Here is a 22750-nt window from a genome sequence, read left to right on the forward strand (position 1 = left end):
TTATCTTTGATTATCATTGATTATCATTGATTATGACTTTGATTATCATTGATTATGACTTTGATTATCATTGATTATCATTGATTATGACTTTAATTATCATTGATTATGACTTTGATTTTCATTGATTATGACTTTGATTATCATTGTTTATGACTTTGATTATCTTTGATTATCATTGATTATCATTGATTATGACTTTGATTATCTTTGATTATCATTGATTATGACTTTGATTATCATTGATTATCATTGATTATGACTTTGATTATAATTGATTATCATTGATTATGACTTTATTTATCTTTGATTATCATTGATTATCATTGATTATGACTTTGATTATCATTGATTATGACTTTGATTATCATTGATTATGACTTTGATTATCATTGAGTATCATTGATTTTGACTTTGATTATTATTGATTATGACTTTGATTATCATTTATTATCATTGATTCTGACTTTATTTATCTTCGATTATCATTGATTATGACTTTGATTATAATTGATTATCATTGATTATGACTTTATTTATCTTTGATAATCATTGATTATCATTGATTATGACTTTTATTATCATTGATTATGACTTTGAGTGATCGTGTTCTGGTCAGTTATGATTCTGTTTTTACTTTTTTATTGTGTTTATAATAATTATATAAAACAGTGAATAAAGTCTAAATCTCCACTGATTTTCTTCATCATTCAGGTGTGGGGGTGGATTGGCTCTGTGTGCAAAAGACATCATGGTCGCAAGTTCAACTCCAGCACTGGCAGGTTGTACTCAATTCCCTTGTAAGTCGCTTTGGATAAAAACGTCTGTTAAATGACATGTAATGTAAATTGACTTGTCGTTGACGTCATTTCCGGTCGCAAACCGGAAACCGCCAGGCACGCGTTTGCCATGGCGACTTGACAACAGTAAACAGTGAAGATGGAGAAGAGCGCGGACACAAACTATAAAGTGTACGAAGATTATCTGGACTCTAAAGTGACGTCGATGGATTTATTTTATCTCAAAGTGAGTCACGTGAACAGAACCTCGTTCACTAAACTGACGATTTTACGTTTAAGTTCGACAACCTGCAACAACACTGGTAGTCTAAACATAACTGTTTGCTTTTAAATAATCAATAAGACTTCTTCTATTGTTCGGCTTGTGTCAAACCACCACAGTTGCTCTTATTACGTATAAAACACCATTTGATTCAGAGAAGTTACTGTCGTGATCGCAGCAGCGAGCTCACTCGTGCACTGGTTTAAGCGGATTTTAGCGAAAGAAACACCATTAAACAAGGCGATAATTCATCGGATGTTTTGTTTTTAATAAAATGACAATGTGTCGTTGTTGAAACTGCGTCTTTGCGACTTTTAAACGGTTTAAATGGACTTTTACAGCGGTTCACGTCTGTGGGCGAGTGAGCTAACAAACCTAGCAAACACTGGAGTCTGGTGTTTTGTCCTCGTGGCCACGAACACAGTTTCATTAAATTATTTTACTCGTTTTTATGAAATTTAAAATTGAATATTAATGAACTTCTACTGCAGGTGTGTGTGTGTGGTTACGTTGGTGTAGCGTGTTTGCTTGGACGCTAGGTGGCAGCAAATTTAAAATAAAGAAATAATCCGGAGACTTCAGTAATAAAAACAACTTATTTATACTGATTTATGTGTTTTACTGGTTATTATCACGTGCATTGAAATCCTCAAACAAATGTTTGTTTTAAACAATTCCGTTTTATTTGAAGTACTCGGTTTTTATTTATGTGTCTGGAACAAATCAAGTAAAAATAAAAACTTTAAATCAAACAATTATTAATCAAATCATCATTTATTTCTAATATTTGAAGAGGAAGTTTCAGGTTTTATTGTTTAATAATATAAGTAAGATTTTTTTAAGTATTTAAAGTTCCTGATAAATCAGAGTTTGCTTGTCTGGAATTCTGGAATGTGCAGTTCGTCTGTTTACCTGTAGATGGAGCTGTTGTTAATGATAAACCCAGCTGCTTCCACTTTGTTTGAACACCTGTGTACACACACACACACACACACACATCAGAACTGTGTGAGTGTGAGCTTTTCAGGACCAGTAGTTCTCATGGAGACCAAAACCTGGTCCTAATGCGGCAGAACCTCCCACGAGGAACTGGTGAAGTTTAGGACTAGTTATAAGTTATAGTGTTGGTTATTAACTGGTTATGGTTAAGTGTGTCTCTGATGTGTATATGTCAGAGTTGGAGGACATGTGGCGCCGCTTTGATCTGACAAACTACAGGAAGTGACACACAGAGCTGGTTTGTAGTTGATGATATTATGGTCTGGATTTGTTGAGTGAAATAATGTTTGAAGGTTCATGAGCCGCTCACCCTCCAGCAACAAACACTTTATTTAAGTTGTTGATCCACTGCTGCCTCCATCACTAAGTTCAAATGTCTGATTTTGTCACTTGAGTGTTTGAAATCCAACGTTTAGATTTAACTCAGTGACACAAAGTGACCACACGAGGCAGCAAAGGACCAGCAGCTAAAATCACTAATTTTGTGTGTTTGAGTGTTTTACAAAAGGCTGTCTGACAGTGAGATTAAGACGTGACATTCTCTGGTCTCCTGACTGGTCTTCTCCTCTGGCCTCCTGACTAGCCTTCTCCTCTGGTCTTCTGACTGGTCTTCTCCTCTGGTCTTCTTCTCTGGTCTTCTCCTCTGGTCTTCTCCTCTGGTCTCCTGACTGGTCTTCTTCTCTGGTCTTCTCCTCTTGTCTCCTGACTGGTCTTCTTCTCTGGTCTTCTCCTCTGGTCTCCTGACTGGTCTTCTTCTCTGGTCTCCTGACTGGTCTTCTTCTCTGGTCTTCTCCTCTGGTCTTCTCCTCTGGTCTCCTGACTGGTCTTCTTCTCTGGTCTTCTCCTCTTGTCTCCTGACTGGTCTTCTTCTCTGGTCTTCTCCTCTGGTCTCCTGACTGGTCTTCTTCTCTGGTCTCCTGACTGGTCTTCTTCTCTGGTCTTCTCCTCTGGTCTTCTCCTCTGGTCTCCTGACTGGTCTTCTTCTCTGGTCTTCTCCTCTTGTCTCCTGACTGGTCTTCTTCTCTGGTCTTCTCCTCTGGTCTCCTGACTGGTCTTCCATCTCTGGTCTCCTGACTGGTCTTCTTCTCTGGTCTTCTCCTCTGGTCTCCTGACTGGTCTTCTTCTCTGGTCTTCTCCTCTGGTCTTCTTCTCTGGTCTCCTGACTGGTCTCCTGACTGGTCTTCTCCTCTGGTCTCCTGACTGGTCTTCTCCTGGTCTCCACAGAGCAGAGCGTTGGCTCGTAAACTGGTTGAACATGGACACAAAGGCACAGTCGTGAACAGGGAGGAGTTTGAGGACAAATCAGCGTCTCAGGCTGCTGAGACTGTGAAGAACAACACTCTGTTTTACCGGAGTCGACCAGTGTAAGTGAATGCCTCAGTAACTTAGTAACACTCAGTAACACAAACCAGGCTTATCTTCCTTTAATGGTGGGCGGGGCATAAACTCCATATATGGAATATCAGGCAAATCTGATAAGAACACTTCAGAAGAGCAATGTCTAAAAAAAACACACTCACACAGTTACCATGCTGCTGCTGCCCCCTAGTGTCTGCAACAGTTACCATATTAGCTCGCTAACAGCTAACATGTGCAGAGTTGCAGCTAAAGGTTGAATTCAACTCAACTCAACTTTATTTATAAAGCGCTTTAAGCAGCCGTAGCTGAGACAAAGTGCTGTACATGAAAAGAAATAAAACAAAAAGTAAAACAATAAAAATACTAAAACAATAAAAACAATAAAACAACAAAAATGTTAAAACAATAAAGATATTAAGAGAATAAAAACAATAAAACACTAAAACACTAAAAACAAGAGCAGAGTCTCATGCTGAGTTGAAAGCCAAGGAATAAAAATGGGTTTTAAGATGATTTTTAAAAATGGACAATGAGTGAATTCATGATTAATCTGCTGATTATTGTATGTGACACCTTAACGTTCTTCATGTTTTTCATGTTCTTCACGTTCTTCATGTTCTTCATGTTCTTCACGGCTAAATGCTTTTCTTTTATCATACACACAAATCAAATCATCACACCTACGCCCTGTTTGAAGAGGCTTTTATTTTGGCGGGACCTGGATCGTCAGTTTTTTCTTTTCTTTTCTCTCCTCTTGTCATGAACACTGTGGCGATTGTTCTCGGCGTTTGCAGGTGTTTCACTGCGTCCTGAGGCCTGTGTTTTCACAGTGTGACCATAACAGGAGGTCAGAGGTCAGTGTGGTCCAATCAGAAAACCACAGAGGAAAAAGAGGGGAGGGGATGGGGGGGGGGGGGGGGGGTGCTTCAGATGGAAAACGTCTGTGGTAAAAGAAATGGAAGCATACATTGAGAAACATGATGATGGTCAGTGAACTGTCAGATCTTCACTCACACAGTAACACTGTTTTTAATGGAGGAGTTACGTGAGCAGTTTACTGTAACAGTTACTATCACAATCACAGTTACTGTAACTGATAGTAACTGTTACAGTAAATGTAACTCTTACTGTAACTGTGATAGTAACTGTTACAGTAACTGTGATAGTAACTGTTACAGTAACAGTGATAGTAACTGTGATAGTAACTGTTACTGTAACTGATAGTAACTGTTACAGTAACTGTAACTCTTACTGTAACTGTGATAGTAACTGTTACAATGAATGTAACTGTTACTGTGATAGTAACTGTTACAGTGAATGTGATAGTAACTGTTACAGTAACTATAACTGTGATAATAACTGTTACTGTAACTGTGATAGTAACTGTTACTGTGACTGTAACTGTTACTGTAACTGTGATAGTAACTGTTACTGTAACTGTGATAGTAGCTGTTACAGTAACTGTGATAGTAACTGTTACAGTAACTATAACTGTGATAGTAACTGTTACTGTAACTGTTACAGTAACTGTGATAGTAACTGTTACTGTAACTGTGATAGTAACAGTTACAGGAGCTGTGATAGTAACTGTTACAGTAACTGTAACTGTGATAGTAACTGTTACAGTAACTGTAACTGTGATAGTAACAGTTGCTATCATTTTTTATTCCACGTTTAGACAAGCGTTTTCGGGAGGAAATCTAAATGCATACGGTGACGCAAAGGTGTGTGGGTATGCATGCCAGGCGGCTTAGTGGCGCTGTGATACACTATCACACAACACCGCCATGTATGGGCGCATATTTTGTCGTTTTACCCGCAAGCGTCCTTGTGTGAACGGGGCCTAAGAGTCAAAGCAGACGCGCAGTGAGGAGAAGGTTGTTCAAGCTGACCTCCACTGCTCCACCGCACCGCTGTGTCACTTTCTGTTCCATTTGTCTTTGCTGCACTTTATGGTTTTGGACGACTGTGGACATTTGTCTGTCCTGAGACACTTGTCCTACAGAGCATCAGCTGTCACGCTACAACGTGACAGCAGGAAACACCTTGTGTTCATGTTAGTGATCAGATCTGATTTTAGTTAGAAAATCATCACAAATGTGTGAATAATTAAATCATTCCAGACTCAGGTCACAAAATCTGTGGTTTGGGTCATATCATGGTTTTCACTTAACTTTATATATATATACTGTATATATATATATATATATACATATACATATATGTATATGTATATATGTATATATGTATATATATGTATATGTAGAACATGTAGAAAAACACGTTGAACATGTAGAAGAACATGTAGAGTAGAATATGTGTCAGTGATCCGCACAGATCTTTATAATCAGACATGACAGAGGATTTTATAAAAACACCAAAATAAAGTTGATTGTCGTGTGTGAGGAATTTCTCCTGACGTTCACCGACATCCCAGAATAATATTTTACATGAGATTCATTTTCCCGAGTGCACAGGAAAAATATTCAGCTGTGTGTGTGTGTGTGTGTGTGTGTGTGTGTGTGTGAGAGAGAGTGAGTGAGTGAGTGAGTGAGTGACAGGGTTATTTTCAGCTCTGTCCCGTTCTCTTCATGAAGATGAACTTGTTGATATTGGTTCAGTTTCCTGTCACACTGTGATGTCACAGAGTCTGAACTGATCTTATTTCACGTCAAATCATTTTAACAACACACTCTTTGAAAGATTTGGTACTGTTTTTCAGTCCAGGTCCGGGTCCAGGTCCCACCTACACTGACCCTAGTCCAAAAACCACTGTGAGCTTAACAACTGTCATTAGCAGCTAATAACCGTCATTTAGTGTGCGTGTGTGTGTGCGTGTGTGCGTGCATGTGTGTGGTTACCCCGCCCCCCCCCCCCCCCCCCCCTCCCCCCCTCTCCTCAGCACCTGTGTTTACTTTGGGGCCCCGCCCCCTGTGACCCAGCAGCAGTTCAGTTCCAGGCTGTAAAAATGTGCCGTGCGTGCACTTTCAGACTCACGCTGTGTGTCCAGCTTCCTCCTCCACATTCTGCTCAATTCAAACGTTCACATTCATCAATTAGTCTCAGCCTGTTGTGGCTGCTGAGGTTTGTGGGAGTAAAGTGAAGTGAGCAGCTGTGAGAGGCTGAATTTACGTGCAGGTGTTCACAGGCAACAGTGTACCACTCACACCTCAGCCCTGGACTCTGTATATTACATATACTATAATACTCTGTATACTTCTTTCATCCACAGCAACAATACACTGTTTTCATCTAAATCATTTATGAAACAGTGTTTCAACACACACAGACACACACACACACAGACACACACACACACACACACACACAGACACACACACACACACACACACACACACACACACACACACAGACACACACACACACACACACACACACACACACACACACACAGACACACACAGACACACACACACACACACACACACACACACACACACAGACACACACACACACACACACACACACAGACACACACACACACACACACACACACACACACACACACACACAGACACACACACACACACACACACACACACACACACACACACACACAGACACACACACACACACACACACAGACACACACACACACACACACACATGTTCGACATTCATGACTTGAGGGGACATTGCATTGACTTACATTCATTTCTTGGAGACTTACTCTAACCTTAACCACAATTACTACTGGCCTAATCCTAATCCTAACCCTAACCCTAACCCTAACCCTAACCTCAACCTAACCATGAAACATATCTTCACCTTAAAATGTAGTAATTTACGTTATGGGGACTTGCTTTTTGTCCCCACAAGGAGGACAAGTCCCCATAATGTGACTGTGTAAACAGGTTTAGGTCCCCACAACATTAGTAATACCTGATACACAGACACACACACACACACACACACAGACACACACACACACACACACACAGACACAGACACACACACACAGAGACACACACACACACACACACACAGACACACACACACAGAGACACAGACACACACACACACACACACACACACACAGACACACACACATACAGACACACACACACACACAGACACACACACACACAGACACACACAGACACACACACACACAGACACACAGACACACACAGACACACACAGACACACACAGACACAGACACACACACAGACAAGACCAGGTTGCAGAGACAGGAGACGAGGTCGCAGAGACACAAGACAAGGTCGCAGAGACACGAGACGAGGTCGCAGAGACACAAGACGAGGTCGCAGAGACACGAGACGAGGTCGCAGAGACACAAGACGAGGTCGCAGAGACACGAGACGAGGTCGCAGAGACACAAGACGAGGTCGCAGAGACACAAGACGAGGTCGCAGAGACACATGACGAGGTTGCAGAGACAGGAGACGAGGTCGCAGAGACACAAGACGAGGTCGCAGAGACACATGACGAGGTTGCAGAGACAGGAGACGAGGTTGCAGAGACACAAGACGAGGTCGCAGAGACACATGACGAGGTTGCAGAGACACAAGACGAGGTCGCAGAGACACAAGACGAGGTCGCAGAGACACATGACGAGGTTGCAGAGACAGGAGACGAGGTTGCAGAGACACATGACGAGGTTGCAGAGACAGGAGACGAGGTCGCAGAGACACGAGACAATCTTCAGCAGTCTTCAGCTTCCTTTGTAAAAAGCACATAAAAACCCTCTAAATTCAAAATATAGCTCAGTTGTTGCTGAGGCTGAAACTGGTCCATTAAGAACCATTAAAAACCTTAAAGAACCTTAAAGAACCTTCATGTGAGGAACCTTTCAGAACATTGTCATCTTGTCTTTTCCAGAACACTGTCATGTGCAGGAAAAGAGCTCAGAGATGACTTCCTGAAGGCGCTGGCAGAGCGAGAGGAGGCCAACCGCAGCGGCAGAATGAATGTGAGGACACCACACTACACTGCACCAGCACCACTACGGAACACACACACACACACACACACACACACACACACACCTTGTGTGACTGGGTCGTGAACCCAGGTCTTCTTGCTGCAAAGGCAGGAGTTGTAACCACTCCACCACCGTGTGGCAGGTGTGTGATTGACTTCCTGTTTTGCTGACATGATATTTTTGTTTTGAATTAAAACCACGTGTGTGAACATAATCCCTGGTCCCTTTGAAAGTGATTAAGTAACAGTTTAAGTTAATCCAGTCTGACGAGGCGTGACCTCATGTGTGTATTTACTGCTTTACTTGTTGTGTCGCCACAGTGATATGATGCCTCCGCCCACAGTGATACGATAACTCCGCCCACAGTTTGTCAAACGTCTTGTTGTTGTCCACAAACCAAAATGATTAAGTTTTAATATGTTCTTTAGAAATATTAAGGACTGGTTCATTGTTGGTTTATTATTGTCCTGCAGAGGGCAGCACTGAGTCACACTCATGTTTTAAAGCTTCACTCAGTCATTTTCCATTAAACTCACAAACGCTGACTCATGAAAAGGTGTTCAGCTGCAGCCATCACTGAGGGGGCGGGGCCTCGGTTAACATGTGACGCACATATGATCCAGTGTGAGGATCACACCTGTGGCCACGCCTCCATCAGTGAGTTCCGCCTCCACATGTGTGTGTGCGTGCATGCGTGTGTCTGTCTGGTGTGTGTGTCTGTGTGTGTGTGAGGACAGAGGACAGACGTGTCTCAGAAGACGAGGCGTGACACAGGAAGTGAGCGTTTCATGCCTTTAACGACGTTTCGCTCGGTTGACGAACATCACACAAACATTTAGGAGCAAATTAAGCCCCACCCACTCCGACCCTTTGAAGTCTATAATGACAGGAAGTTGATCTGAGTTTAGAATCACTGTCGAGTCATGTGACCTCTGTGTGCTGAATGAATAAAACTGTTATTATTTTCATACTAAAGGAAAAGTTCAGGTTCAAACTGATTTTATTCACTTTATTAAAAGATTTGTGTCAAACCTGCGTCAGTTTAGGCTTCTGCGATATCTATGATGTCTACGTCACATGACGGCGTCTTTATCTCACTGTGAGACAGACTTATGTAAAGCACTCACTCTCTCACACCAAAGTAAGTCAGACATGTGCAGCATCTGCCAAGACAGGTTGTGGTGAAAGGACAAATGGAGGACAGACAGAAGACAGAAGACAGAGACCAGGAGCAAATCCTGGCTCCTGAGCCTTTAACTGTTCACTTCACAAATGAATGAATGAATGATGGAGGAGAAGACGCAGCTGTGTCTTGTGTTATTTTCAGACTGTAATTACACAGTGAAGCCGTGATGTTTGTCTCAGAATGACGAGGTCTGTGTTTACTGCTGCGGTCGCTGGAGCTCACAGAGTCTGTGGCTAACGCTGCTGCTGCTGCTAACGCTGCTAACGCTGCTAACGCTGCTGCTAATGCTAATGCTGCCGAGACTGCTGCTGCTGCTGCTAATGCTAATGCTGCTGAGAATGCTGCTTCTGCTAACACTGCTGCTAACGCTAATGCTGTTTCTGCTGCTGTTTCTGCTGCTGCTGTTTCTGCTGCTGTTGTATTTTAGGATAAACTCTGCCCACTGCTAATTTAAAAGCCAGTGGAATGTAGAAAATGGTTGAGAGGCAGCAGATATTCCTCGCTCGGTCACTTTGGTGTCTGAAATCCGTGGCTGCCACAGCCTTTGACTGATTTGTGTTCTGACCACATGTGCCAGACCCGCCTGCGATTCTCAACCCGTAATTCCTGCCTGGATCAGGACTCAGGCATGTGACTCATTTACTGTCGAGCCACAATCTATTTATTTTCTTCCTCTTCTGACTTCTGTTTAAGTGATTCCACCTGTTACACACAGTCAATGTGTCTTTATCAGCTCCCACCTGACATGGATTCAAACCTGTGAGTCCCTGCGTCTCACTCTGTGTCTGTTAAAGAGACAGTTTTATCAGCAACTGACAAAAAACAAGTCCAATGATTTGATCCACTAAATCTCTGATATTAACGTCACATGATCACGTCTTTGTCTCAATGTTGAAGTGAAGTTTGTAAACCACTCACTCTCCCACACCAAAGTCCACAGAGAAAATCAGTGATTTTAACATCACACACAGGAGTTGTTGATAGAATGTTGCCTCCATTACTAAGTTCTAGTTCTGACAAAGTTCTGCTGATGCTTTAACGTTCTGCTGACTTTCCTCTGATGTTCTGCTGACGTTCTGCTGTTCTGCTAATGTTCTGCTGATGTTCTGCTGTCGTTCTGCTGACGTTCTGATGTTCTGCTGACGTTCTGATGTTCTGCTGATGTTCTGCTGTCGTTCTGCTGACGTTCTGATGTTCTGCTAATGTTCTGCTGATGTTCTGCTAATGTTCTGCTGACGTTCTGATGTTCTGCTGTCGTTCTGCTGACGTTCTGATGTTCTGCTAATGTTCTGGTGATGTTCTGCTAATGTTCTGCTGACGTTCTGATGTTCTGCTGTCGTTCTGCTGACGTTCTGATGTTCTGCTGACGTTCTGATGTTCTGCTAATGTTCTGCTGTCGTTCTGCTGACGTTCTGATGACGTTCTGCTGTTCTGCTAATGTTCTGCTGATGTTCTGCTAATGTTCTGCTGACGTTCTGATGTTCTGCTGAGGTTCTGATGTTCTGCTACATTACATTACATTACATGTCATTTAGCAGACGCTTTTATCCAAAGCGACTTACAATAATGCTAACTGCTAATGTTCTGCTGATGTTCTGCTAATGTTCTGCTGACGTTCTGATGTTCTGCTGTCGTTCTGCTGACGTTCTGATGTTCTGCTAATGTTCTGCTGATGTTCTGCTAATGTTCTGCTGACGTTCTGATGTTCTGCTGTCGTTCTGCTGACGTTCTGCTAATGTTCTGCTGACGTTCTGCTGACGTTCTGCTGACGTTCTGATGTTCTGCTAATGTTCTGCTGTCGTTCTGCTGACGTTCTGATGACGTTCTGCTGTTCTGCTAATGTTCTGCTGATGTTCTGCTAATGTTCTGCTGTCGTTCTGCTGACGTTCTGCTGACGTTCTGCTCCTCCTGCAGCAGCAGAACATCAGTGTGAAGTTTCCAGGTTTTTATAGAATCTCTCAAACAGCAGCATCTGCTCTGTAATTTCACGTTTGTGGCTTCACTGATTTAGTGGTGACACTTTTTACTGGTGGCTTTGACTCAGCTGCAGTTCACTGATGGACCGAGCCGCTTCCCGCCCGCTGGAATCTGGAATCTGACCGCGGCCGCTCTGCTCTGCCCTCAGGAGGAGGAGGAGGAGGAGGAGGAGGAGGAGGAGGAGCACCTGCTGCTGTTATTTTCTTCTGTTTACAGATGCAAACTTCATTTTTCTTCTGAAGAGAAAACCAACAACAAAACTGGTCACGTTTTCACCAACACAACTTTGTATATGTTAAACACACAGAAGCAAATCAATCAATGTGACTGATCAAGTTTTTAAAAATCAGTGATTGTAGCTGGTGGACACACAGCTCACACAGTGAGATTTAAATACTTGTTTTTTAAGGTTTATTTGAGTTAACTCGAGTTAACTGAGGTTCCACAGATTTCAGATATGAGTGTGAGCTTCAGGAAATGACATCACAGTCACTCGGGAGTGTGTGAAACAGACGTGGTTATGAATGAGTGAGTCTCATGTGTTTGAAGTTCAAACGCTGATTTTCAGATTAAAACACAAAGAAGAAGAAGAAAAGGACAGGCTTTCGTCTCTCGATGAGTCATGAAGAGAACTTTGTTCATGTTTTCATCTGAAGCTGGAACACGTTGTTGTGTCTGCTTCATGTGTCCAGGTGTGTGTGTGTGTGTGTGTCTTTGTCTCAGATGTTAAAAACAGATGCTGTCAGGTTCACAGCTGCAGGTCACACACACACCTTCATCAGGTGTTCACGTTCCAATCAATTCACTCATTCACTGATCGTTGTCACATTAATCATGAGTTCACTGTAAAAAATAAGGAAACAATGAAGTTGTGTTTCAGTGTAATCTCTTAACTTAACTTTAGTCTAAGATAAGTCTTTAGTTAAAGCTGCACTATGTAACTGTTGTTTGTTCTTCATGAACAGAAACAAAGTCACATGATTTGTTCATTCACTGTCACAGAGGGTGAATATCTGTAAACATGATGATATCATAGCTCCGCCTCTCTCTCATCTTTATCTCTGTTGGAGATTCTCATGACCGAGATTTGTTTTTGATCTCCTTCTTCTTCTTCTTCTTCGTGTATCTTTCAGTCGCTGGTCTTCATCAGGGACCAGAATCCTCGGGGACAGGAAGTGTCCGGTTACATTGACCTCGCCCACAGACTCAGGTCCCAGGATTTTGACATTTATTTCAGTGGAAAGAAGAAGCTGATGCCGGGACGCTCCGATTTATGGTAAGTGTCTGATTCAAGGGTTAAAAGCAGTGTTGACCTGAACAGGGGCGGTCCTAGACCATTTGGTGCCCTAGCCGAGCTTGATTGATGGCGCCCCTTCCCCACGAGAAAATAACTCATGTCCAAAGAATTGCACATTTATTTAAACAATTATAATACAAACAATAGAACAATATGTGCAAAAGAATAAACCTGTTCAATAATAAATATACAAAAATAAATGTTTAACTTTAACAGTAGTGCAACATCTGAGAACAAAAAGTGCACAATAAGGAATCAACAATAAAACATTGTGTGCAAAATTAAATACTGTAAAATAAGATTCATATAATCTATTGATCAAAATATAACATACAAAATAAACAAATAAGGTTCAAATTAGCCCCAAGTGAATAGAATAATATATTCTACTACACACACAATATCACACTTGATTACAGAGCCACCTTTCTGGCCTTCATCTATAAGTCATCTATAACCTCCTGAGGTTAGAATTGTCATTTATTTTACTTAAGTTTCATTTATTTTTATGTCGAAGTATTGTTGTAGATACAGAGGGATGGCAAAAACTATAGAAATAAATAGACATTAGAATTTTAATTCTATTTTTTTTTTCTTGCCGCATATTTTGGCGCCCCTATGGCGCCTGTAGGAAGGACCGCCACTGGACCTGAAGGTGGCGCTGTGGAGTCATTTATAAAGATGCTTTATTCTCATTCATGAAAAAATACAGTTAAATAATAAAGAACGAGTCATAAAGAATAACAAAGAAGCCAAATATCAAATAAAAATGATTTCGATTCAGTGAAGAAACAAACACCTGCAGCAGAGCGTCACACAGACCCACCACACCCCCGCGCTGCCCTGCTGACCTCACAGCTGTGTGTGTATCACATTCCACACACTCGTGTTCATCAACACAAAAACCAGCGACGACTTAGTGTGAAAAATCCCACAAGGACAAACGCAGGTCGTCGTTTGTGTCAAACATGTTTCACAGTTCAGCCAAATGTTGACCTCTGTGACCTCTGTGACGCTAATCATGTGGCGCTGATAAAGACGCGATCATGTGACGCTGATAAAGACGCGATCATGTGACGCTGATAAAGACGCGATCATGTGACGCTGATAAAGACGATCATGTGATGTAAAGACGATCATGTGATGTAGATAAAGACGATCATGTGATGTAAAGACGATCATGTGATGTAGATAAAGACGATCATGTGACGTAGATAAAGACGATCGTGTGACGTAGATAAAGACGATCATGTGACGCTGATAAAGACGCGATCATGTGACGCAGATAAAGACGATCGTGTGACGTAGATAAAGACGATCATGTGACGCAGATAAAGACGATCATGTGACGTAGATAAAGACGATCATGTGACGCAGATAAAGACGATCATGTGACGTAGATAAAGACGATCATGTGACGCAGATAAAGACGATCATGTGACGTAGATAAAGACGATCATGTGACGCTGATAAAGACGTTCATGTGACGTAGATAAAGACGCGATCATGTGACGTAGATAAAGACACGATCATGTGACGTAGATAAAGACGCGATCATGTGACGTAGATAAAGACGCGATCATGTGACGTAGATAAAGACGCGATCATGTGACGTAGATAAAGACGCGTTCATGTGACGTAGATAAAGACGCGTTCATGTGACGTAGATAAAGACGATCATGTGACGTAGATAAAGACGATCATGTGACGCTGATAAAGACGTTCATGTGACGTAGATAAAGACGCGATCATGTGACGTAGATAAAGACACGATCATGTGACGTAGATAAAGACGCGATCATGTGACGTAGATAAAGACGCGATCATGTGACGTAGATAAAGACGCGATCATGTGACGTAGATAAAGGCGCGTTCATGTGACGTAGATAAAGACGCGTTCATGTGACGTAGATAAAGACGCGTTCATGTGATGTAGATAAAGACGATCATGTGACGTAGATAAAGACGATCATGTGGCGTAGATAAAGACGCGTTCATGTGACGTAGATAAAGACGCGATCATGTGACGTAGATAAAGACGCGTTCATGTGACGTAGATAAAGACGCGATCATGTGACGTAGATAAAGACGATCGTGTGACGCAGATAAAGACGATCATGTGACGCAGATAAAGACGATCGTGTGACGTAGATAAAGACGATCATGTGACGCAGATAAAGACGATCGTGTGACGTAGATAAAGACGATCATGTGACGTAGATAAAGACGATCATGTGATGTAGATAAAGACGCGATCATGTGACGTAGATAAAGACGCGTTCATGTGACGTAGATAAAGACGCGTTCATGTGACGTAGATAAAGACGCGTTCATGTGATGTAGATAAAGACGCAATCATGTGACGTAGATAAAGACGCGATCATGTGGCGTAGATAAAGACGCGTTCATGTGACGTAGATAAAGACGCGATCATGTGACGTAGATAAAGACGCGTTCATGTGACGTAGATAAAGACGCGATCGTGTGACGTAGATAAAGACGATCGTGTGACGCAGATAAAGACGATCGTGTGACGCAGATAAAGACGATCATGTGACGTAGATAAAGACGATCATGTGACGTAGATAAAGACGATCATGTGATGTAGATAAAGACGCGATCATGTGACGTAGATAAAGACGCGTTCATGTGACGTAGATAAAGACGCGTTCATGTGACGTAGATAAAGACGCGATCATGTGACGTAGATAAAGACGCGTTCATGTGACGTAGATAAAGACGCGATCATGTGACGTAGATAAAGGCGCGATCATGTGACGTAGATAAAGACGCGATCATGTGACGTAGATAAAGACGCGTTCATGTGACGTAGATAAAGACGCGATCATGTGACGTAGATAAAGACGCGATCATGTGACGTAGATAAAGGCGCGATCATGTGACGTAGATAAAGACGCGTTCATGTGACGTAGATAAAGACGCGTTCATGTGACGTAGATAAAGACGCGATCATGTGACGTAGATAAAGACGCGTTCATGTGACGTAGATAAAGACGCGATCATGTGACGTAGATAAAGGCGCGATCATGTGACGTAGATAAAGACGCGATCATGTGACGTAGATAAAGACGCGTTCATGTGACGTAGATAAAGACGCGATCATGTGACGTAGATAAAGACGCGATCATGTGACGTAGATAAAGACGCGATCATGTGACGTAGATAACAGACATAAAAACCTTGACTTCAAATTCAAATTTTGACTTTTTTTATTTCCAACTCCTCCGAACTTTTGCAGCTTCTACTTTTTTTTCTCCTGCTCCTCCTCCCTGTTTTTTTTCATCTCTGTGGGAACAATAACACCCACTGTGGTTGCTGTTAAGAGGGAGCAGATGCTGGAGCTGCTGCTCACTCACTTCACTCAGCCTCCCACCACAGGACTCTCACTCCTCCTTCTGCTTCTCCTCCTCTTTCTCCCCCTCCTCCTCTACCTCCTCTTTCTTCCGCTCCTCCTCTTTCACGTCACCATGGCAACAGGTCCTATGGGACAGCGAGGGAGGCGGGGCCAAGTGAAGGTATGGGCGGGGTCTTGGCCTCTCTTCATGTTGACCAGAGAAATGTTAATTATCGTTTGGAGCGTCGATAAAAATAGTCTCACAAAGACAGGAAGTGTCGCACACGTCGCACACAATATCATGTTTTCTTCCCAGTTTGAAAGAGAAAAAGCCTGCGTTTGTGTTTTAGAATCGGAACAGAAATCTATTCTCAACCTCAAGGAAAAGAGAAAAGAAAACGTTCATTTTATACTTTACTTTTTAGCAAAAATCAAATGTAGAGAAATAACAAATATAAACTAGAAAAGTCAAAATGAAAGAGTAAAGAATGGAAAACTTTATATTTGATAGATTTCATTCTTTATCACTGAAATCAGATGAAGTCATCAGCGATGTGACGGCGCTGCAGCGCCCCCGGCTGTGAGGAGGACACAGATGTTTCATGTTTTCACCTGCAGAGTCAAAGACAGATGTTTCATGTTTTCACCTGCAGAGTCAAAGACGGATGTTTCATGTTTTCACCTGCAGAGTCAAAGACAGATGTTTCATGTTTTCACCTGCAGAGTCAAAGACAGATGTTTCATGACCGTCGTCTTCAGACCTTCGTCTACACATGTGTATACACATATATGTGGAAAAATTTAAAGGGGTCTGAATACTTTCCATACCCACTGTATGTGTATACATATATATACATATATATGTGTGTATATATATATATACATATATGTATATATATATACACATATACACATATATATGTGTAAACACATATATATGTGTTTACACATATATACATGTGTATACACATATATGTGGAAAAATGTAAAGGGGTCTGAATACTTTCTATACCCACTGTATGTGTATACATATATGTATATATGTATATATATACATATATATGTGTATACATATATATGTATACACACACATATATATGTATATATGTACTGTATACACATATATGTATATACATATATGTATACACATATACATATATGTATACATATGCAGATATATATGTGCCTCGCCACCGTCAACAAGCTACACTTTTTACAAGTATCTTAATTGCTAAAGGAGGCAAGTAACTAAGAGGAAGTAACTAGAGGAGTAACTAAACACAGGAGAGAGCAGGAGGACAGAGAGAGAGAGAGAAGCTATCGCTGCTAAGCTAACTTGTTACACTAGCAATAAAACACCAGACATAAATTTGTGAATCTACTCGTTTACAGAGTTTAAGCAAAAGTAGTGAAGCGGCGTCTGAAAAACATTGAGACTTTAAACTTCAGTTTACAGTAAAAAGAAAGAGCTGAATGTTTGTCATGAGCGTGACCCTTGACCTCTCTCTCTCTCTACAGTTACTACAACTGGAAAACACAGGTGTCCACGTCCAACTCCAGTCCAAACTTTGAGGTGATTTACGACGACACGAGCGGCCTCGTCTTCAAGAACAAGAGGGATAAAAAGACGGTGAACGTGGATCCTGACGTACGTTTGTTTGTTTATGAGATTCAATGAATGACTGAGAGACAACGTCTCAGAGAGGACGGTCTGAAGACAACAGTCTCAGAGACAACAGTCTGAAGACAATGGTCTCAGAGACAACAGTCTCTAGACGATGGTCTCAGAGACGACGGTCTGAAGACAACAGTCTCAGAGACGACGGTCAAAAGATGACGGTCTGAAGACAACAGTCCCAGAGACAACAGTCTGAAGACGACAGTCTCAGAGACGACGGTCAGAAGACGACAGTCTCAGAGACAACAGTCTGAAGACAACAGTCTCAGAGAGGACGGTCTGAAGACGACGGTCAGAAGACAACAGTCTCAGAGACAACAGTCTGAAGACAACAGTCTCAGAGACAACAGTCTCAGAGAGGATGTCTGAAGAAGACAGTCTCAAGACAACAGTCTCAGAGACAACAGTCTGAAGACAATGGTCTCAGAGACGACAGTCTGAAGACGACGGTCTGAAGACAACAGTCTCAGAGACGATGGTCTGAAGACAACAGTCTCAGAGACGATGGTCTGAAGACAACAGTCTCAGAGGCGACGGTCTGAAGACGACGGTCAGAAGACAACAGTCTCAGAGACGATGGTCTGAAGACAACAGTCTCAGAGGCGACGGTCTGAAGACGACGGTCAGAAGACAACAGTCTCAGAGACGATGGTCTGAAGACAACAGTCTCAGAGGCGATGGTCTGAAGACAACAGTCTCAGAGGCGACGGTCTGAAGACGACGGTCAGAAGACAACAGTCTCAGAGACGACGATCTGAAGGCGACGGTCTGAAGACAACAGTCTCAGAGACGACGGTCAAAAGATGACGGTCTGAAGACAACAGTCCCAGAGACAACAGTCTGAAGACGACAGTCTGAAGACGACAGTCTCAGAGACGACGGTCAGAAGACGACAGTCTCAGAGACGACGGTCAGAAGACGACAGTCTCAGAGACAACAGTCTGAAGACAACAGTCTCAGAGAGGACGGTCTGAAGACAACAGTCTCAGAGACGATGGTCTGAAGACAACAGTCAGAAGACAACAGTCTCAGAGACGACGATCTGAAGGGGACGGTCTGAAGACAACAGTCTCAGAGACGACGGTCAAAAGATGACGGTCTGAAGACAACAGTCCCAGAGACAACAGTCTGAAGACGACAGTCTGAAGACGACAGTCTCAGAGACGACGGTCAGAAGACGACAGTCTGAAGACGACAGTCTCAGAGACGACGGTCAGAAGACGACAGTCTCAGAGACGACGGTCTCAGAGACAACAGTCTGAAGACAACAGTCTCAGAGAGGACGGTCTGAAGACGACGGTCAGAAGACAACAGTCTGAAGACGACAGTCTCAGAGACGACCGTCTCAGAGACAACAGTCTGAAGACAACAGTCTCAGAGAGGACGGTCTGAAGACGACGGTCAGAAGACAACAGTCTGAAGACGACAGTCTCAGAGACGACCGTCTCAGAGACAACAGTCTGAAGACGACAGTCTCAAGACAACAGTCTCAGAGACGATGGTCTGAGGACAACAGTCTCAGAGGCGATGGTCTGAAGACAACAGTCTCAGAGGCGATGGTCTGAAGACAACAGTCTCAGAGGCGACGGTCTGAAGACGACGGTCAGAAGACAACAGTCTCAGAGACGATGGTCTGAAGACAACAGTCTCAGAGGCGACGGTCTGAAGACGACGGTCAGAAGACAACAGTCTCAGAGACGATGGTCTGAAGACAACAGTCTCAGAGGCGATGGTCTGAAGACAACAGTCTCAGAGGCGACGGTCTGAAGACGACGGTCAGAAGACAACAGTCTCAGAGACGACGATCTGAAGGCGACGGTCTGAAGACAACAGTCTCAGAGACGACGGTCAGAAGATGACGGTCTGAAGACAACAGTCCCAGAGACAACAGTCTGAAGACGACAGTCTGAAGACGACAGTCTCAGAGACGACGGTCTCAGAGACAACAGTCTGAAGACAACAGTCTCAGAGAGGACGGTCTGAAGACGACGGTCAGAAGACAACAGTCTGAAGACGACAGTCTCAGAGACGACCGTCTCAGAGACAACAGTCTGAAGACGACAGTCTCAAGACAACAGTCTCAGAGACGATGGTCTGAGGACAACAGTCTCAGAGGCGATGGTCTGAAGACAACAGTCTGAAGACGACAGTCTCAGAGACGACGGTCAGAAGACGACAGTCTCAGAGACAACAGTCTGAAGACAACAGTCCCAGAGACAACAGTCTGAAGACGACAGTCTCAGAGACGACGGTCAGAAGACGACAGTCTGAAGACGACAGTCTCAGAGACGACGGTCAGAAGACGACAGTCTCAGAGACAACAGTCTGAAGACAACAGTCTCAGAGAGGACGGTCTGAAGACGACGGTCAGAAGACAACAGTCTTAGAGACAACAGTCTCAGAGACGACCGTCTCAGAGACAACAGTCTGAAGACGACAGTCTCAAGACAACAGTCTCAGAGACGATGGTCTGAGGACAACAGTCTCAGAGGCGACGGTCTGAAGACGACAGTCTCAGAGACAACAGTCTCAGAGGCGACGGTCTGAAGACGACGGTCTCAGAGACAACAGTCTGAAGACGACGGTCTCAGAGACAACAGTCTGAAGACGACGGTCTCAGAGACAACAGTCTGAAGACGACGGTCTGAAGACGATGGTCTGAGGAAGGTCTGAAGACAACAGTCTCAGAGACGACGGTCTGAAGACAACAGTCTCAGAGACGATGGTCTGAAGACAACAGTCTGAAGACGACGGTCTCAGAGACAACAGTCTGAAGACGACGGTCTCAGAGACAACAGTCTGAAGACGACGGTCTGAAGACAACAGTCTCAGAGACGATGGTCTGAAGACAACAGTCTGAAGACGACGGTCCCAGAGACAACAGTCTGAAGACGACGGTCTCAGAGACAACAGTCTGAAGACGACGGTCTCAGAGACAACAGTCTGAAGACGACGGTCTGAAGACAACAGTCTCAGAGACGATGGTCTGAAGACAACAGTCTGAAGACGACGGTCTCAGAGACAACAGTCTGAAGACGACGGTCTCAGAGACAACAGTCTGAAGACGACGGTCTGAAGACAACAGTCTCAGAGACGATGGTCTGAAGACAACAGTCTGAAGACGACGGTCCCAGAGACAACAGTCTGAAGACGACGGTCTCAGAGACAACAGTCTGAAGACGACGGTCTCAGAGACAACAGTCTGAAGACGACAGTCTCAAGACAACAGTCTCAGAGACGATGGTCTGAGGACAACAGTCTCAGAGGCGACGGTCTGAAGACGACAGTCTCAGAGACAACAGTCTCAGAGGCGACGGTCTGAAGACGACGGTCTCAGAGACAACAGTCTGAAGACGACGGTCTCAGAGACAACAGTCTGAAGACGACGGTCTCAGAGACAACAGTCTGAAGACGACGGTCTGAAGACGATGGTCTGAAGACGACGGTCTGAAGACAACAGTCTCAGAGACGACGGTCTGAAGACAACAGTCTCAGAGACGATGGTCTGAAGACAACAGTCTGAAGACGACGGTCTCAGAGACAACAGTCTGAAGACGACGGTCTCAGAGACAACAGTCTGAAGACGACGGTCTGAAGACAACAGTCTCAAAGACGATGGTCTGAAGACAACAGTCTGAAGACGACGGTCCCAGAGACAACAGTCTGAAGACGACGGTCTCAGAGACAACAGTCTGAAGACGACGGTCTCAGAGACAACAGTCTGAAGACGACGGTCTGAAGACAACAGTCTCAGAGACGATGGTCTGAAGACAACAGTCTGAAGACGACGGTCTCAGAGACAACAGTCTGAAGACGACGGTCTCAGAGACAACAGTCTGAAGACGACGGTCTGAAGACAACAGTCTCAGAGACGATGGTCTGAAGGCGACGGTCAGACTGTCTGACCTTGGATGTCTGTGTCTCTGTGATGTCTCAGTCAGGACCTGGTGAAGACTCCAGCAGAACCGTCCTACAGTCAGACCTCTACATTCATGTCGTCATCTACGACCACTTCATCAGAACCTTCTGAGCTTCACATCATGAGGAAGATGATGAAGATGATGTCATCAGTCCTGATGTCTGGAGGGAAACAAGGGCGGAGTCAAGTGCTTTTATGATTTTAAATGTTTAAATTTGAGATTACTTTAGTTTAACTTACGTTTAGTGCAGGTTTAGTTTAGATTTGGTTTAACTTTAGTTTCGGTTTGTTTTCAGATAATGTGTAAAAGTTGAAAGTTTCATGTAAACATTGTGCAGATGATAAATGAAAATCGTTATTAAGTTAACTTTGTTCAAAGTTAGCTTAGCATCATAACCACTAGCTATGCAGTGACTGGTTAACTTGTGTTAGTTATTATTCACTTATCAGTCATCATCATGATTTCAGATTCTTTATAAAGTTTATTCAGATTAAATCAACTTTATTGTTCTCACAGAAACAAACATGACACTGAGGATGTGATTTTAAAATATTAAAAACAAAAACAGAAGTAAAATCATAAAAGTCTAAAAACAAACTGTGTCAGGTGATAAATAAAACACACACACACACACACACACACAGAGTAATGATTTCACAATAAAAGCCTGGTGTAAACGCTTCCTCTTCATTACTTTGATGGCATTCTTATTAGCTGCTGCTAATGTACACAACATGAGCTAAAGGGGCGATGATGACGTCATCATCAGAGAGTGAGTGTGTGTGAGAGAGAGAGAGTGTGTGAGAGAGAGAGAGAGTGTGTGAGAGAGAGAGAGAGTGTGTGAGAGAGAGAGAGAGAGAGAGAGAACTCTAAACAGTGAGCTTCTCTCTTCACCTTCACTGAAGCTGTGGACTGTCTGTCTGTCTGTCTGTCTGTCTCTCTCTCACTGA

The 22750-nt window shown here is 43.2% G+C and overlaps 1 protein-coding gene across 3 annotated transcripts; it reads left to right on the forward strand.

Annotated features, from left to right (window-relative positions):
* Window positions 1–888: 888 nt before the first annotated feature.
* cfap299 (cilia and flagella associated protein 299) lies at window positions 889–22542 on the forward strand. 3 transcript variants are annotated; one of them, XR_009241138.1, is made up of 7 exons: window positions 889–1026; window positions 3286–3425; window positions 8285–8375; window positions 12684–12826; window positions 16346–16383; window positions 17721–17850; window positions 21818–22542. XR_009241138.1 is itself a non-coding variant. In XM_058636380.1 (6 exons), exons 1-6 carry the CDS (start codon window positions 940–942, stop codon window positions 21908–21910), a joined length of 684 nt encoding a protein of 227 aa, XP_058492363.1. In that variant the 5' UTR covers window positions 889–939; the 3' UTR covers window positions 21911–22542. The 3 variants fall into 3 exon arrangements, 2 of the variants coding, with proteins under 2 accessions (XP_058492363.1, XP_058492364.1); XM_058636380.1 differs by lacking the exon at window positions 16346–16383; XM_058636381.1 differs by lacking the exon at window positions 21818–22542 and having other exon boundaries at window positions 17721–17880.
* The last annotated feature ends 208 nt before the right edge of the window (window positions 22543–22750 follow it).

Source organism: Solea solea, chromosome 8 (assembly GCF_958295425.1).
Source record: "Solea solea chromosome 8, fSolSol10.1, whole genome shotgun sequence".
NCBI lineage: Eukaryota > Metazoa > Chordata > Actinopteri > Pleuronectiformes > Soleidae > Solea > Solea solea.

Bases quoted from the DNA above. Each gene is read 5' to 3' on its own strand.
- cfap299 (XM_058636380.1), top strand. From the start codon at position 940: ATGGAGAAGAGCGCGGACACAAACTATAAAGTGTACGAAGATTATCTG. The intron at 3,426-8,284 runs GTAAGTGAATGC...TGTCTTTTCCAG, and splicing joins TTTTACCGGAGTCGACCAGT to AACACTGTCATGTGCAGGAA. The intron at 12,827-17,720 runs GTAAGTGTCTGA...CTCTCTCTACAG, and splicing joins CCGGGACGCTCCGATTTATG to TTACTACAACTGGAAAACAC.